We start from the raw sequence: 17323 nt of genomic DNA, 5'->3' as shown, positions 1-17323 counted from the left end.
CTAAAGAATAAATAGCTTTCATAGCTGAAAAAGCTCTCCTTATACTTTCAGTATGCAAAACCCTGCATCTGCCCCAGTGTGCTCAGAAGGCATATGCATTCAGGGCACGCAGGCAGCAGGAGCCCCCCAGCCCACTGGTTCATGTCGTGCACAAAAGCATTCGCTGCAGTTTTTACACAGCCACTGGGCAGAAGGGAGGCTCATTAAAGCAGGATGCTCAATCAGTTCCTTCATTTCTGCATTGCTGACCAGGGTTGCGTGAGATCTCTGAAGGCCATGAGCATGTTGGAAGAGTATCCATGGTGCAAGGGTACAACCTTTCATTAAAAGACCTTATAGCACTTTCACAGGTCACATGAGTTGGAACATAGGCTAAAATACATAGTATGCCAGGAAAAAAAAATAATTAAATAAATAAATAAACATAGTGTGAGAGTGGCAATGAGAAAGCTAGGAGCAAAGGGATGGATCCTGCTGCTCCTGATCCAAGAGCAGCAGCTGACCCCAGGAGCACCATGCAGGAACATCTTTAAGGACCCGGTTTAAGTCAAAGTAGCTCACAGGCCTCCCTATTAAAGAGACAGTTTCTGAAATCCTGGCACGTTCTGAAAAGCAGATCCTGGCTTTCCCTTTTCTCTTATTTGAGAGCAAGGGACTATGATGATGCCTGAGGGGTACGGGCTGGAAGTGGAGAGGAGGGCTTTCCAGACAGAGGGTGCGTGGCCTGGCTCTGCTCCTGTCCCCCCCCCCACCCTCATCACAGGGGGGAGGCAGAGCCCCACGGGCAGCTGCGCCTGCTACCAGGCCAGGGCCTGAAACTTGGCTTTCAGTAATCGGCAGCGTGAAGCTGAGGAGCATGGCGACATGCTGCAAGGAGGGACACTTGGGGTGTGGCACCTGGCGCAGAGGAGGCTCAGGGGCCATCAGAGCTGAAAGCGGGGCCCTGGCACCACGCCAGCCGTGGTCCCGGGACAGCCCGCAGGCAGGCCCCGGCCCGGGCACCCACGGCACCCAGGAGCTCCGACAGGGCGCTGCTGCCCCCCGGTGGCCCTGCTGAGTATCACAGTCCAGTCCAAACGCGGCACTGGGGGAACTGGGTGCTGGGTGGGTGCCCTGGGTCATCGCTAGGAAGTGGGTGCTGGCCCCCTCCTTCCCGCGGCCCTCTGGGGCTGTGTGTGGTGGCAGTGACATCTCTGCATTTCGCACCCACAAAAATCAGAGTGAGCAGCCAGGGCCCTGATAATCCTCCTTGTCACCAAGGCAGGACGCGCTGCAAGCATACTGCTGTTAACGGGATTGCCCTCAAAGCTGCTTTGGCAGCATTAACACCTGCAAAACTACACCTCTACCCCATGAGCTCCCTATGCCCTATCTCCCCACCACTGGTGCAGAAACGGACCTGGTACCCTGCCATGGGCTCTGCTCCTGCACTTTCCTTCAACCAATACTGCTGCAGCCTTTCCTGAAATAAATCCAGGCCAACAATCTTCTTTTCTGCCTGGCGTTGGGACTGGATATTGCTATAAGCACAGTGGGAACACAGAGGTCTCACCAAGCCACACTATGAGTTTGGTGGAGATTGCCTGGGTGCAAGGACACTGTCTGGTACAAAGGCACCAAGACAGCTGACAACTCCATTCCCTCTCCATTTCATCCACACAGTCTCCAGGACAGTCTCTAGTTTTAGAAATTTCCCAAGGATTTTGTGGCACCACAGAAAATTAAGGCAGTAAGGTCTCTGCCACAGCTTGACATACACAGCCTTAATGTGCTCTATGCCAGCACACACCAGGTGGTCAGCCATGCTATCACCAGTGTCCTGTCCTCTGCTTCCACTGGTGACAGCCATTGAAACATTTATTGGTGACATGTTTCCCCTTCCCCCCCCCCCAATAAATAAATAAATAAAAACAGGGCATAAAAGCAACTAGATAAGATGCTGGTTGCTTTCAACAGACAATGTGATGTGTAAATTATCAGTTCAGAAATCTACACAACAAAGCATGTCCATCTCCAAGTGACTGGCTTTTTGTCTGTCACCCCTTCAGACCTGACACTGGCAAAACAGAACAAAAGGGTAAGAAAAAGATAGCTTTTTCTTGTATATGAGAGTGTCATTATTCCTCGGGAGTGTGGGATTTTAAACAACATATGCACCACACTAAAATGGAAGTTCTTTCAGAAGAGCAGCTCACCCAGTAAAGTACACTGTACATCTCAGCTGCAGCCGAACAATTCCAGTGTCATCACAGATCTTTGGAAGCCATTAATCTGTTGCAGTCAAGAAGACAGAGATCTGGATTATTTTTGTAAACTTATGTGGGAAATATATATAAAGTGCTGCTTCACTTTTTCAGTGTTTATTTTCATGTCCTGACAATGGTTTGCTTATTCTAAAAGAGAATAAGCAAATAAGTATCTAAAAGAGAACACTTTCAGAACAAGTTACTTCCTACCACAATCCAGCACCTCCATATGTTTGCCTTTCTTCAATTTATTTTAATAAATCTTTCTTAGAAATATAATTTTGCAGGGGGCAGGAGGGAGGATTATATCTTCTACTGTGTTTGGAATTTACTATATCCTATGTCAAGTTAATTTCTGTTACTAACAGGGTCAATCTGGGAAATGACTGTGCTACCCTCAGTGCATTCTCCATTGCTTGCCTTCTTTGTCATAAGTCCTATTTGTGTTCACTGAAGACACATTGATTTGTCAAATGTCAATGTGTGTGCCACCACTCAGAATCTGCACATATTTGTCTGTGTGCTGTGTCAAGCAAATGAGCAGTCAAATCAACTTCGACAAACTGTTCACATGCTTCAGTTTAAATAAGTGCCTATTGCACATAAAGGTCAGGGTTTTTTAAGTGAAAATTAAAACAGAACAACAACAAAAAAAAAAAAATCAAACTAATTTTACAGCCTTATTTTGAATAAAATTAGTTGTCCAAACAAACATCGGAGCAATTCTTGAAGAGCTGCTGCCTGTGGGAAGCCCATGCAGGAAGGATGGCGTCCCAAGGGAGGGACTCCATGTTGGAGCAGGGGCAGTGACCATGAAGAAGCAGCGGATGATGTGTAATGGCCTGACTGCAACCCCCATTTTCTTCCACTGCTCAGGGGGAGAAGATAGAAGAAAGTGGAAGGGAAGAAGGTTAGAGTTTGCTTTTCATTCTCATTGCTCTAGTCTGTTAGTAATAGGCAATAAATTGCATTAAGCTTCCTGTCCTGTGTCTGTTCTGCCTGTGGCAGCAATTGGTGAGGGATCTCCCTGCCCTTATCTCAACCATGAGCTTCATCTTATTTTCTCACCGTCCTTCTGAGGGAGGGGAGTGGAAGAGTGGTGTGGTGGTGCTGAGCCATCTACTGGCTTTAAACCACAACTATATAAATTATAGGCCTTTTACAAAGTCAACATCATTCTTGCCTTTCAGAGATGCTACGGCAGAACTCTTCCAATCTCACAAGGCCTAAAATGTTGACGGTCTTGTTTTGCACTGCTTTAATGTAAGCACAGGTTATGCCCACAGGGAGAGGCTTGTCTGCCCCTGTTCCTGTCCCTGCAGTTACACGTTCCCCTCCTTCGCCTATGCGGGTTTTGGCGCTCGGCCACAGCACGAGTCCGATCGGGACACCGCCCGACCTGACAAAACCGAGGAATTCCTTCCCTCAGCCCAGCCCAAGCACCAGCATGAGCCCTGCCAGGGGCAGAGGGAGGTCACGTCTTCCCCTCACAGCCAGCCACCGCTCTGGCGACGCCGCCTGAAGCCAGGGCTCCAGCTCGGCGTCCCGCGGGGCCGCCACGCCTCCTCAAAGCGGGCGCGGGGCCGCCCCTTCACCGCGGCACCCAGAGGCCCCGCCAAACCGCGAGCGCGCACGCGCGGCGGACGCGCCTCGCGCATATGCGGGCGCTCTGTCAGCGGCGGCCGCGCGTGCGCAGGGGCCGGTGGGGCGCTGGCAGCCGAGCTGAATCGAGCCGCGCCGCCCCCGCCCGGCTATGTCGTACGGCCCGCTGGACCCCTACCTGCCCAGGGCGCTGCCCCCGCCGCGGGACTTCGGCGGCATCATCCAGACATGCAGCGCCAACGTGCAGCGCATCGCGCAGTACAGTGAGTGCGGCCGGGACCCGCGGGAGGGGAGGGGAGCGGAGCCCGGCGGCCGCCGCGCCTCACTGGCAGCCCCCCGCGGGGGGGAGCCCCGGCCCCGGCAGGGTCCCGGCAGGGCTGGCGGGGGCCGGGGGACCGAGAGTCGGCCGGTCCGGCGGCTCCGCACCCGCCTCGCTGGCGTTTAGTGAGAGCTCGCGCTTGTCAGCTGCCGCCAGCCTGGGCAATGTGCGCGGTCGTGACGTTGTTACCCACCCGCGTGAGCCCCCCGCAGAGCCGAGCCCACCCTCTGTCGCCCTTGGGCTGCCGATCCGTGTTCGGGTGCCTTCGTGTGGGACACAGCTACTGCTGTGTGGAAGCGGGGAGCCAAAGGTCGTCACCCCTCCTCGTTCCGGGCATCCCGGAGGAGCTGCTGCCGCGGGAGTTCCTGAAGGCTCATATTTACTTGCAGCTTCCTCTGAAATTGCTGAGCAGAATTATGTGAAGAAACGTTCTGCCGCTGGACAGAATGTCGTTAATTAAATGGCATTGCGGTTTCTTAGACATAGGTTTGTCATTAGAGAATGCTATCAATGTCGTAAGGTAGTCATTGAAATTCTGTTGCTGATCACTGAGGTACTGCTTACTAAATGAGTCATTTTCAAAAGTTATTGATACAACCCCTTCCTAAGCATGCTTCCTTTTCAAAAAATAGAATTAGCTGTCTAAATGTATGCACACAGAGGCAAGGTCAGTTGAAAATGTTTTTTCAACTGTAAGGTGGTGATATCTTCGGTTTGATTATACAAAGCTATGAATGTTGCTGAGGCTGCTTTGCTTCTGCTCAGTCATGTTTGTTTCCTCTTGGTATAGCCATGGCTGCCTGTAAAATTACTCCCTAGTTTGCCAGATAACATGGCTTGTTTGTTGTTGTTGTTTTTTCCCCTTCCATGGGACTTCTCTATGATCATCTTCTAGTTAGTTCAGCTTTTCTTTTTTATTGTACAATATTCCACCGTCTCATGACCAGCAGCCTTCCTGCCTCAGTGTGCTGCCGATCTCAAATGAAACAAACAGCCTTATGGTTTTTATCAAGGTGGTTGGGAGCACACAGAACATCTGACTTGCTATTGTGGTAATTAACTGTATTCCGCATTTATAAAGGGCTTCCATTCAAACCTGAGAAGAGCAACTGAAGCCTTAAGCTTTCTCTCATTCCACATTTTATCCCTTGTAGGGAAAAACAGCAACCAAACAGTGGACACAGATGAACTTTATTCACTCCTTTTAGGAAACTCAATAGAATTAGCACCTCACACAAAATGTACAGAGAACTGTTGGAGGGAGCTGGTAAAACTATTCCTTGCAAGGCTGCATGTTACCTAAACATCTAGAGGAGAGATTAAAATGCTGTAAATAACCTGAAATGCGTAATAGTCTGTATGTGGAAGACTTTACAGCCTGAAAAAGGATTTTTAAATTGAAAACTGTTGGCTGAGGAGGCTATCTATATTGATACTTATACCCACCATCTCAAGAATAAAGGTGAAGAGCTCCAGCCTCATTCTTTGGCCTCTTAGGGGCTTTGCTGTCATTTCATGTAGATTCTGTGCATTGCTGTTGGCTGAAATAAGCTAAGCACAACCGACTGATCAACCTGGCAAAGACAAGAACAAAAAGCACACTGCCTGGCATGGAAATGAGACTTCTACAGGAATGTTCCCCCAAAGGAGGGGAAAAATAAATAGCAAAAGTATCTAGACATTATAGCACATATGCCACCTGCGTGGTCCTTGATATCCATACGCAGAACAGTCGGTGTGTTATTTGACAGTTTAACTTGACTGACAATTCTTGTGACCCACCTGTGGCCAATAGATCTGTGGAACTATTGTGGTGTTGCTAGAAGCTGTGTTCATCCCAGTGTGTTCATTGTTAAACAGCTCTTCATCGTATGAGCTAACAGATGCCAAGAAACTTGTTATACTTGCTGTATGCAGAAGTCAAAATCCTTGTCTAATTACTGATTAAATCTATTGTAGCCCCATCTGAACTGCCATTATTATAAGCTGCTGGACATGCCTTTAAAAGAATTGGCTGTTGTAGGAATCTGATATTTCTTTAGCAACACCTTTTGTTAACTGCAGTGGCTTGCTCCAGGCTAAAAGCAGAAATTGCAATGGTAGGATCTCACGGAATTGGAAGTAAATTTTGTTAAACTCATTGGATATTTCAACACCATTAAGCTGCCTGTAGAACTATATTGAGTTGATTAGCTTTGGTCCTGCCTGTCTCACTGCTGGAGGGGATAGGATATGATGTTCAGGAAACCTGAACCAACCAAGCACTGTACTGCTGTCATAAGTGGTGCTCCTAAAATCTTTATTTTAATAAAGGTAAAAATTGTGTGGCGGCTACAGCAAATGAGCTTGCTGGTCTGTTCAGATATAATCTTCTGAGGTAGAGAAGAAGCGGTAGTTGCTTTTCAGAAAGGTTAACAGCTTAATGCTATTCATATTGTGGTTGCATGATACCTAGTGCCTGCACAAGGGAAACAGTAGAAAGAGAGTAGATAGGGTAAGAAGGCTAGAACATCTCTTTGGCTACAGCCTGATTTCAAATTGATGTAAGATAACTGTTACATACACCAGTGCTATCTGCTGTACTTGAAAGACTGTGCTAGTGCTGCAGCAAATTTTCGCTATAGTCAGTAGCATAATTCATATATGCATGTGTGTGTATATATATACATATATATAACTGATAGCAACCTATGCAGTCAGTTCAGATCTCTGTTTTTAAAACAGAGCACTGATATATAAAGCAATTTTAGAATATGTGAAAGTGGCAACACACAGACTTGTAAAATGGCTCAGGCTGGAAGGGACTTTAGAGCTCATCTACCTCTGTCCCCCTGCCATAGGCAGGGATGCCACCCACCAGATCAGGTTGGCCAAGGCCTCATCCAGCCTGGCCTTGAACACCTCCAGGGAAGGGGCACCCACAACTTCTCTTGGCAACCTGTTCCAGTGCCTTGCCATCCTCTGAGTGAAGAATTTCCTCTTAATGTCTAATCTAAATTTGTCCTCTTTTAGTTTAAGACCATTCCCCCTTGTTTTATCATTATCTATACAAGTAAAGAGTCCATCCTTTTATAAGACCCCTTAAAGTATTGAAAGATCTCAATGAGGTCTCCCCGGAGCCTTCTCTTCTCCAGGTTAAACATGCCCAGCTCTTTCAGCCTTGTTTTTTGTAGGACAGGTATGGCCTAAAATGCTGAAATTATAAGGTTGTTAGAAACAAACACCTTTGTTAGTTCCGAAAAGACTGATGAAAGAGGAGCATGGCATGCTTTTAGCTACAGATACTTGCCTTCAGGATATGTAGGCCTCTCTATCATGTTCTTAGATGAAAATTAGTCTAGTAATCTAGAACGTGTCTAAATGGGGATGTTTAAAATGCATTCTTTGCTTTAAATGCAAAGCATAAGTGTTGTCTTACCAGCCTGTATTAAGTGAAATATTGAGAGAAATCCTTTAGGAGAAGCTAGAATAATAACTTCATAAAGGAATAAAATACTCTAGAACTTGTCTTAACTAACTTAACTTGTGATCTCTTTATCTTAGCTGTGCAGATAAAGAATTTGATGAGCCAGCTGGGAACCAAGCAGGACTCCAGCAAGCTCCAGGAAAACTTGTAAGTATTAACGGAGTTAACTTTTATGTAGGTTCTTTTAGTTGCCTCTGTATTCTTAGCAAAACAGAATAACTTGATTTGGGAAGATGCTTTACTAGATAAATTTAGTGTAGTCCTACAAAACAAAATGACTAGATGTGTTAAGTAATTCACTGCATATGTTTGAGGACTCTGGAGAAGCCATCCTAAGCTGCTGGATAGGATTGACTAGAAAATGGTATAGAGTATCTAAAAAGGGTAGTAGAGTACAGCTAATGAATGGCTAATATACTGAGCACTAGTCTTAATAGCTTCACTTGTGGTTTAAAAGGAAGGAATGCCATGCTAGGTACTTAGTCCTCACGTAAGAGCAGTAAAAAGCAGCAAGGAAGACCCACACTTGTTGAAAAAGTATCTTTTAGTACAGAAGGAGTTGGGTACTGGAAAGATTAGCAATCCTCTACGGCAGCCAAAATGCCACACACAACTTCACAAGAAGAATTTCCCAGTGAGGAACAATATAGAAAATGTATTAACAGGTATAGTTTAAAATATCTTCTAGAGAGACTGTACAGGGAATCTGTATGTCTGCATCTTTTACAAAATTGCAAAGCATAAATAGCAAGTTATGAGAAGAATAATTTTTGGAGTAAGGAAATTTGAAAGCGAGTTCTTCCATTATCTCTCATGTGACTGCACCTTGAAACTCTGAATATCCAACATCCCAATTATTTTCTAATAGTGGATTTTTGGATAAACGCATGACTCATGGAGGAGAATTATCTTTTTTAAACTACTCAATTGTATTAGCTAGCAGGGATCACAGGGCTACTTTGGATCTCTCTAATATAGGCTGGAGCCATGTTGATGGTAAAAACTAAAAGTATGTCTCTGTTCCATTACTGGAAAAAAAGATCCTTAAAGATATGTGATCCCAGAATGCTTTCTTGGTTGATATTGTGAAAACTGAAATGCTCAGAGACCGTTTTTTTTTTTTTTTTTTTTTTGGAAGAAACTTGTATAATTGCTTCTGAACTCTTATTTTAGACAACAGCTACAGCATTCTGCAAACTGCCTTGCCAAAGAGACCAATGAATATCTAAAGGAGCTGGGGTCTCTGCCACTTCCTCTGTCTGCTTCTGAACAGGTACGCACATGGAATTTACCTGGAGGTTAGCTTTTTTTGGTCACTTTTTTCATTAAGCTAGCTTGGAACACAAGTTCACAGAGCTTGAATTGGCACAGCTGAAAAGACAGCAGTCTTTTGCACTAAAGACAGTTCTTGAAGTGGGAAGATAAATTAAGCTGGCTATGTCCTGACTCTATGACTTGGGGGGCGGGGGGGGGGGGCGGGAACGACACTTCTCAGCAGCAAATATCTGTAAATGTTTACGGAGACCCGCATATGTAGTTCTTTTTCTGAGTAAATTTCTGAAAAATACACTTGATCAGGAAGTGTTTGGTGACATGAGACTGTTTTAGAAGAGCTTAGTGCAAACTGCATGTCAATATGCAGTGTGATCATGCCAAAAAGCTTTCCCTTGCATGTGATTCATTAGCTGTATTGGGGGTGGGGGAGGGAAGGAGCTCTCACTCTGCTCATATTTGAATAAACTTGGTGAGGCAATGATTATGATTGCAGAACAGCCTTTCATGGTCTCCCTGTGAGAAAGGGAAAGGACAATCCTCTGCTGTTGGAGTTTTCTCAGCTCTGCTTTAAATCAATACCACAGTACTCATTTATATGCTTCTGTGATACTCTTCTGGGATTATATGTAGTCAGCAGCTGTTTTCTTAGTAATCTAATTCTGTATTTAAAGGTTTAAATGCTAGTTGTAAGCATGGCCATGTTTTGCATGTTTGTTCAGCAAGTATTTTTCAGTTAATTTCCTTTTGGTGAGCAAACTCCAGACATGTGCATGTTGCTGAATGTGGCAGCAACTTCTGAAGGTAAATGAAGCCTGATGGAGCAGTTCAGTCAAAATCTGTAGGAGCTTGTATCATGTTGAGGATCTCCCCTGGCAGAGGGGCTATTGCTTCCAGACAGCTCAGATGAAAACTGTGGAGTATTCCAAGGCTGCTGTAGCAGCTTATGCAGGGGAGAACTCATTGAAAACACTGTTTTTCTTTGACATGGCTGTTGAATTGATACAAGCTTGTTGAAGGATCACAATACTAGAAAGCCTGAGAACAGCTGTGCTAGAATACTAGAGCCCTGAGAGAGCTGTTGGAAATCTCAGTAGTGGAAAACATAATTGGTCTTAGTATTAACTGTCCTTGGGACAAGTTTTTTCCACAACTTCATTTTTCCCGTAACTGGGATGTCACAGCACTCAAAGGAGGTGTTCTAGGGAAGCTAAATAAGTTGATACTGAAGAAAAGATAAACTGAAATTGTTATTCTCTTCTAGAAGGGATATTCTTATTAAAATAACAGCAGGCTTCTGTGGAATGGCTGAGAGAGATAGTTCACAAAGCTGGGATAGTGGGGAGTGTTCCTGAGAACAGACAGCCCCACACATCCAGAGTTGTTCTGCTGTGCTCAGGCCTCCCTTGTGAGAAAGTTAAGGGGATTGCCTTATCAGGAAAAGAGAGTATTAAGTACTGACAAGTTGGCTAAGTAAAGGAATAGAGGGTTAAAGCTTTGTAGGTATCCAAAAGGTACATAATTAAATTAGGTAGATTACTGGAATGTGTTTTTAATAAATTTAATGGTGTAGAACTCCTCTCTATTTCAGTCTTAATTCTCTAATTTCAATCTAGTTTTGTGTTGCACAAAACTGTTCTGTACTAGACAAGGAATAGAGCATTTGGTATAGCAAATGAAAATATCATGGGCTTTTTGTTCTCTCCAGTTCCAGACCCAGAATGGTGGAATCAAAAGATCACTTGAATGTCAGCTTTTTTTTTTTTTTTTTTTTTTGATTATGATGTTTTGGAGTGTCTGGTTACAATAAGTGAATGGGAATATCTGAACATTTGTTTTTGTTTCAATTCTTTAGCGTCAACAGAGGCTTCAGAAAGAACGTTTAATGAATGATTTCTCCGCAGCCTTAAATAACTTCCAGGCAATACAGAGGCGAGTGTCAGAGAAGGAAAAAGAGACTGTTGCAAGGGCAAGAGCTGGATCCCGTATTTCTGTAAGTACGTCACTACAAAATTCCTACAAATAGTGAATTACAAGTGTTTTCAGAGATTTCTACTTGCCAATTAACTTCATATCTGCCTACTGACATAACTGAGGGCAGATGAGGCTTACGTACATTATTTTGTCACTCCAGATGTCGTAAATACTAGGCACTCATTTTAATATGCTGCTTCTCAATGTTAGTAGAGGAGGGAAGGAATGCTGGTAGTTGCAATTGTTGTGGAGGATGAGATGGGAAGTCAAAGTACAGCTAATAGCTTAGTTTTGCAGGCTGGTCTTTGACATCAGCCCTAAGCTATAAAGATTAAGAGGTCGATTGGAAGCTTACCATAACTTAATTTACATTTTAACCTCACACTTTATTTTATTATAGCTTCTGTCCTGCTAGCATCTCCAATGTATATTCAAATATTCTCCCTATTATGTTTTTACAAGCTCCTGTAGCTCTTAAGAACTCGTAATAAAAAGACGAGTGAAAGCGTTTTTCTCCCCTTGTCCCAAGTCTTTGTGTTAAGTATGCATTCCTAACTTGTACAAGGGAATATATTTATCACTTGGTTTGGTCTTTTAAAAAATAAGTGACAGACAGTGACACCTGATCTGAGTGAACAGACTCACTCTTCTCTTCATCTCTCAGTTGTGTCTGATACAATCTAAATTTAAAAATTAAATCTGAAGATGAATCTAAGGCTAGTTTTAATTACCTTAAGTTAAATCTGAAAGTTGAAGTGACAGTAGCATTCTCAAAGAACTATCTGGACAGTACATGCCTTTGTCTTTTAGATACGTCAGTTGATTTTGCTGCTGCTTCTGGTAGTCTACAAGTCTAACAGCTCATTTATCTCTTCCAGGCTGATGAGCGGTTCAGAGAAGAACAGCTAGTTTCATTTGATAGGTAACACTTCTTGCATTCTTGGTTTGTACTGTTACAACAATAATTTTAATTATACATAAGTAAGTTATATTATTGTAACTTGGGCAAAGCTCTGTTAGCTAAATGAAAAGCTGAAAGATGTGGAATGCAATTATTACAGTACTTGTAATATACAGCATAGAAAAAAACACTAAGTGCGTAAGACAGTATTTTACCCTCCTTAAATGTAGGTTATTGATTACTGCCCCAGTGGAAATAGTACAGTCTCTAGAATGTAGCAGTTGGAGCTTCTGGTTTTCTGGACTGCGAGCATGAGATTACCAGACATGTCTTCCATCACCATGACTCTTTCCACAAAGAGCTCTATACTATTCTATAGGTTTCGGTATTATCTAGCAGCTGAGTTAGAGCTATTACAGACTAGTGTACGAGGCTGCCTTAAATTCAGAAGCCCTGAACATAATAACAAATTGATGTTACGATGCACAACTCAACATTATGATAGTGTCAGACACTTGTATAGGTTCTGCAATAACCGTGCGCTTGCATAGCAAGTAAGTTTGCAGCATGTTTTATCAACTCTACAGTGTGAGTAAAGTGAACTTTAGACGCTCTGAAACTTTGTGATTACTGTGTCAGTTTCCGCTATATGCATTTTAGAAATGCGGGGTAAAATATGTTGGCCCTATCTGTATAAACCTCCTAGTTTTCTAACTCGATACCTAGCTTACATGTCTCATCTACCCACGCTCCCTCTGCAAACTGTGCTGCATCTGATCAGCTGTTTGGTATGCATCCCCTTTGTTAGTCCTGTAGTACTGAGTCAGAACTGAAGACCCCACGTTGTTCAGTTATACATATGCTGTGATGAGTTTGAAGGCCTTGCTCACTAAAGGAAGGGGAACCACCTAAGTACCTGTTCATGCAGAGGCCTTTGGCTCATAGAGACATAGTGGCGTGTATTGGCTATTACACTTTTAAAATTGTCCTTGTGTGCTACATCAGAAACTTCTGCCTGAAAACCGTACAGTCATCTCAGAGCTGAATTCCAATGTCTCAGCTGTCTCTGATCTAGTCATGTAGCTTAATTTCTTTTTTTATCTTACTTATGATTTAGAGTTGTATACCCAACAGGCATGTTGTGACATTAGTGTTTTCAGGTACACTTCCTTCTGCAAAGAGGGAGATGCTACACTTGAACTTCTTATGCAGAACGCATAGATGACCTTGTATTACGTGTGCTGCCATCACTGCAAACAGTTTGTGTAATGTACACAGCAGTTACAAAGTGCTGAAATGGGGGTAGAAGAGGTGCAGAGGTATTTCTTTCTTAACATCTCTCTTGGTGTGTGGTTTAACTTGCAGTTGTTAACTAAACTAATTAATTAAAATATACTCTTTATTCATATCTCCAAATCCCCTTTTTGGGGTGGATGGTGAGAAGAAAGGAAGGTATAGATACTTAAAAAAAATTAAAAAATAAAATTAAAAAAAAGGTTTCTTCTATAACATTATAGGCAATGGTCACATCCTAGCATAGAATATCATATGCATGTACTGCTTTCCAGTTTCTTCAAGTTTCCTGGCCTGTCCCTACTATGCAATTGTTCTGTTTGTAGCTGTCATAAATCTGCCTCTGTGTTGGGTTGCAAGACCAGGAACACAAGACATTGTTCTGTAGGAGTCTTTTCAGCTTTAATTCACTGTTACTTTGGTATAAATGTAGTATGGAAATAAGCCTATGCTGAAACAAAGTGTCTTACTTTCTTTCCATCTCTTCCCAGTGGTGAAGATTGGAATCAAATGCAATCTCAGGAAGATGATGTGGCAATAACTGAACAGGACCTTGAACTTATTAAAGAAAGAGAAACAGCAATCAGGCAATTAGAGGTGAACAGTAGATTCTGCATGGTTAACAGTATTTGGAGATGAACCAAAGAAGTTTTGTAGTGCTAACTAGTGGGATGGGCTGAAGAGACCTGAAGGTGGAGGAACAGAGTTCCTTGTAGGGAGGATTGATGCCAAGATCAATCTCCCTGCTCCTGTTGAAGGAGACTAGGTATATTTTCCTTCAGTGAAAGGAAAGATCCTGGTGATCCTTCAGAGATGGTAAGAGCAACTCATGTCACAATGTCCATCTCAATTCCCTACTGTGCTAATTGCTAGTAGCATGAAACAAATAGTAGTTGGAACACTGCAGGCTTCAGTGTTAATCCTGAGTTCCATCAATAGTGGCATCAAGTCCCTTCTGTCAGTGAATGATGGTATCTATTCTGTTATTTCAAGCAATGTTCATAAGAGGTACTAAGAGTGAGGCTTAGAAAAGCTGTAACCAGTGTTGTAACTTGTCAAATTTGTCTTCAGGCAGACATTTTGGATGTCAATCAGATATTTAAGGATTTAGCCATGATGATTCATGACCAAGGAGATATGATTGGTAAGTGTTTGGATAATAGGAAGTTTCTCTGTAGTTTAATTGCATAGTCTGCCTGCATAGTTCAATTTTTCTGATATTTTTAATAAAAAGTATCATCATATTTCTGGTATTTTTTCTAAACAGTGAAGCTTTGAATTCTTTTGCAACACGTTCTCTTATTTTTCCATAGATAGCATAGAGGCAAATGTGGAAAGTGCGGAAGTTCATGTGGAAAGAGCCAGCGAGCAGTTACAGAGAGCTGCCTATTATCAGGTAAATTCTGCGTGCTTGCATTATCAATGTACAGGTGAGCAATAATGGTACAGGCTTAGCAGGACACATATTAAGGATTGTAGCACACCAAACAAGCTATTTAAAAACAGCTTGTGCAAGCTGGCACTCCCACAAAATAGTTCTGAAAGGAATAGGTAAAGCACTTAAGTCAAGAAAATAGAATTAAATTTAGCATTCTAATTCAGATAAAGGAACAGACTATGCATTCACTTAGCAAGTTAAATATTCAGCTCTTTGCCATTCTCAGGAGAGGGCAGAACAGTTCTGCTAACAACAAATGCTCATGTTGTACCCATCTTGTAAACATCAGCCAAGCCAAAATTACATGTAAAGATGCAAAAACAAATAAAATCTTTGTCCAGATTAAGGAAACTTCTGACGACCAGGATTTATAGCACCTTTCTAACTGCTCAGTTTCTATCCTGTAGTCTGACCTTCCCGTCCCATTCACTCTTTTGCAGTGGTTCTCATTGCTGCTTAAATCACCTTTTACAATGCTCATAGTTTTCTGTAGCATCTGTTCATTGTTGTTCATGGAAGTGCCTGCCCAGTGACAGGATGAGAGGCAGTGGACACAAACTGGAACACAAGAGGTTCCATCTGAACACCAGGAAGCACTTAACTGTATGGGTGACTGAGTGCTAAATTTCCTTTCTGTTGCTAACTTGAAGTAAAGTTTGTATTTTCCATAAAAGTAGCAAATGTCGTTGCATTTTGACTTAATTGCCTGTCTTGAACCACTGTGCTCCTAAATGAGCTATGTTTAGCTGCAGGATCATGCTGTTTAAGGAACATGCAAGTGTACAGACTGCTCTGGTTACTTCTGCTGAATAAGTATAGATATTGAGTACTCTAGTTCTCTGAAGCTAGTTACATTAACTGATAAAACTCTTGCTTTTTTGTCATCATCTGTTCTTGGTCTAAGTGGCTTTTTTTCTTCTTTCATTAGAAGAAATCCCGTAAGAAGATCTGTATCCTGATTGTTGGTCTTGCTGTGGCTTCTATAATCATAGGCTTGATTATCTGGTGGACAAAAAAGTGAAATCTTCACATGGAACCTTGTCTCATTGCTGAGAATTTTTCTCCCCCCCCCCCAGCACGAACAGGCTGACTAGTCTCAGAAATGAATTGACCACCGTGAGAGAGCACAAGCTGGTACTACTTGTAGTAATAGCAACTAACATTAGCAACTAATGTGCAGATAACTAGTATTTGGAATTAGTGAACCATGGAGACAGTATCTATCAGTTTATATACAAATTATATTGTTTTACGTAACTAACATCTTGTGGTTTTGCTTTCTGTAATGTATTATTCCCTGTCCCAACTGTATGCTGAAGTGTGATCAATAATTCGAGATGTCTTGTTTTTTGACAAGTGGCACAATCTTAACTTTTTATATGTATACGTAACTTGTTGGACTGGAATAAGAATGACATTCAAAGAGGGCACAACAATGATTTGCACTACCTTAATTCAGAAGTTTTTTAAAGTCTCCAGTATCTGCCCCATGGTTTTTATTAGTCTCCAAGTGGCTGTGGTTCTAAATTCAATTGAACAGAGATGCCATTGCAGATCTGAAAGGCAAGGAGAAGTATGTATGGATGATAGTTGGAACCACTGTGTACTTAGTAACTGGTCAGTTTGGCCTTGAGGCTCGTTGTTTTTAATTTTTGTGCATGTATTTTTTTTCCAGAACACAATTTGAGGACAGGGATGTCCTTTAACTTAGTCTGTCAATGCAGCTTCTTTAGAGAAACTAGCTGACTTGTGATTAGACAGAAATCTCTTCCAATGCCGACTCAAAGCACTAAAATACAGAGTTTAGCTGCTTGCTCCTAATTGTTTTTTTCAGGGAGAAAACTGCAAAGATAAGGAAGTGGGCACTTAAGTTTACAAGCCAGCAAGATAGATAAGTTACAGGTGAAATCTTGCATCTTGAAGATTATTGTAGTGTATTAGTAAATATTGTATGGCTTGTGAATATCTGGTATTTTCCATTCTTTATGAAATAAAGTGAAGAAAGTGGTTGGGTGAAGTGCTAGGTTTTTGAGACTGTGGATGAGCGTGCAAATGAAAAAGATTGCTGGTTCCAACTGTCTTGCTAGCAGAGCTGGACAGAATGTAGCAAGCACTCCTCACTGTGTAGCTCTGAACTGAAATGCACTGAGGGAACAGCAATCTGTCCAAAGCCCAACACAGTGTGGTACATGCATCATACTGACCCATTTTGTATTTAATCCTTATTCCGTGTCTCCTGTATAATAAAGTAAATGTGAAAGCTGGGAAGGGAGGATGTTCTCCCAATTGCACAGTGGTTTGCACTATTGCGCCATCATTCCATCTAATAACTGTTAATAAACACTTCTAAAAGCCTTTGACACAGCTTCTTTCTCTTGCGATTTAGACGCCTACCCTGCTTTATATAAGCAACAGCAGTGTTTCTTCTGACATTAACTGTGTGATCCCTGATTCTTCAGAATGAAACAGCTGCCACCACTGATTTTTTTCACATGGACATGAAACACACTAGCTGATATAAAATTGAATCTGATGCAGGTAAACCTTGACTATTTGCAGAGCAGTAGAGCTTGAAGTCCTTGCTGAAGCCGTACTGTAAAATCTTACTTGAGAGCAAGGAAATTGACTATATGTTGTTCTGCTCCTTATTTAAAATAGATCTTGCTGCTTCATGCATTGCCTGCTGTAGGGGGAGATTCCTTTGGATCTTACACTTCCATAATAAATAAAAGTGCTTACCCCTCCACCTGCTTTAAAGCGAGCCTGGGTGCCTTACTTCCAGCCACTTTCAGGTAGTGGGACCTGAGAACAC

At 42.6% G+C, this 17323-nt stretch overlaps 1 protein-coding gene across 1 annotated transcript; it reads left to right on the top strand.

Annotated features, from left to right (window-relative positions):
• The first annotated feature begins 3908 nt into the window (after positions 1-3908).
• STX12 (syntaxin 12) lies at positions 3909-16869 on the top strand. Its single transcript, XM_035345532.1, has 9 exons — positions 3909-4111; positions 7711-7780; positions 8807-8906; positions 10761-10898; positions 11758-11801; positions 13565-13670; positions 14145-14217; positions 14387-14469; positions 15440-16869. The coding sequence occupies exons 1-9, from the start codon at positions 4000-4002 to the stop codon at positions 15530-15532; spliced, it is 819 nt and encodes a 272-aa protein (XP_035201423.1). The 5' UTR covers positions 3909-3999; the 3' UTR covers positions 15533-16869.
• The last annotated feature ends 454 nt before the right edge of the window (positions 16870-17323 follow it).

This window comes from Oxyura jamaicensis, chromosome 23 (assembly GCF_011077185.1).
Source record: "Oxyura jamaicensis isolate SHBP4307 breed ruddy duck chromosome 23, BPBGC_Ojam_1.0, whole genome shotgun sequence".
NCBI lineage: Eukaryota > Metazoa > Chordata > Aves > Anseriformes > Anatidae > Oxyura > Oxyura jamaicensis.
Note: the sequence above shows the minus strand (reverse complement) of the source record. Positions and strands in the feature narration are given on the sequence as shown.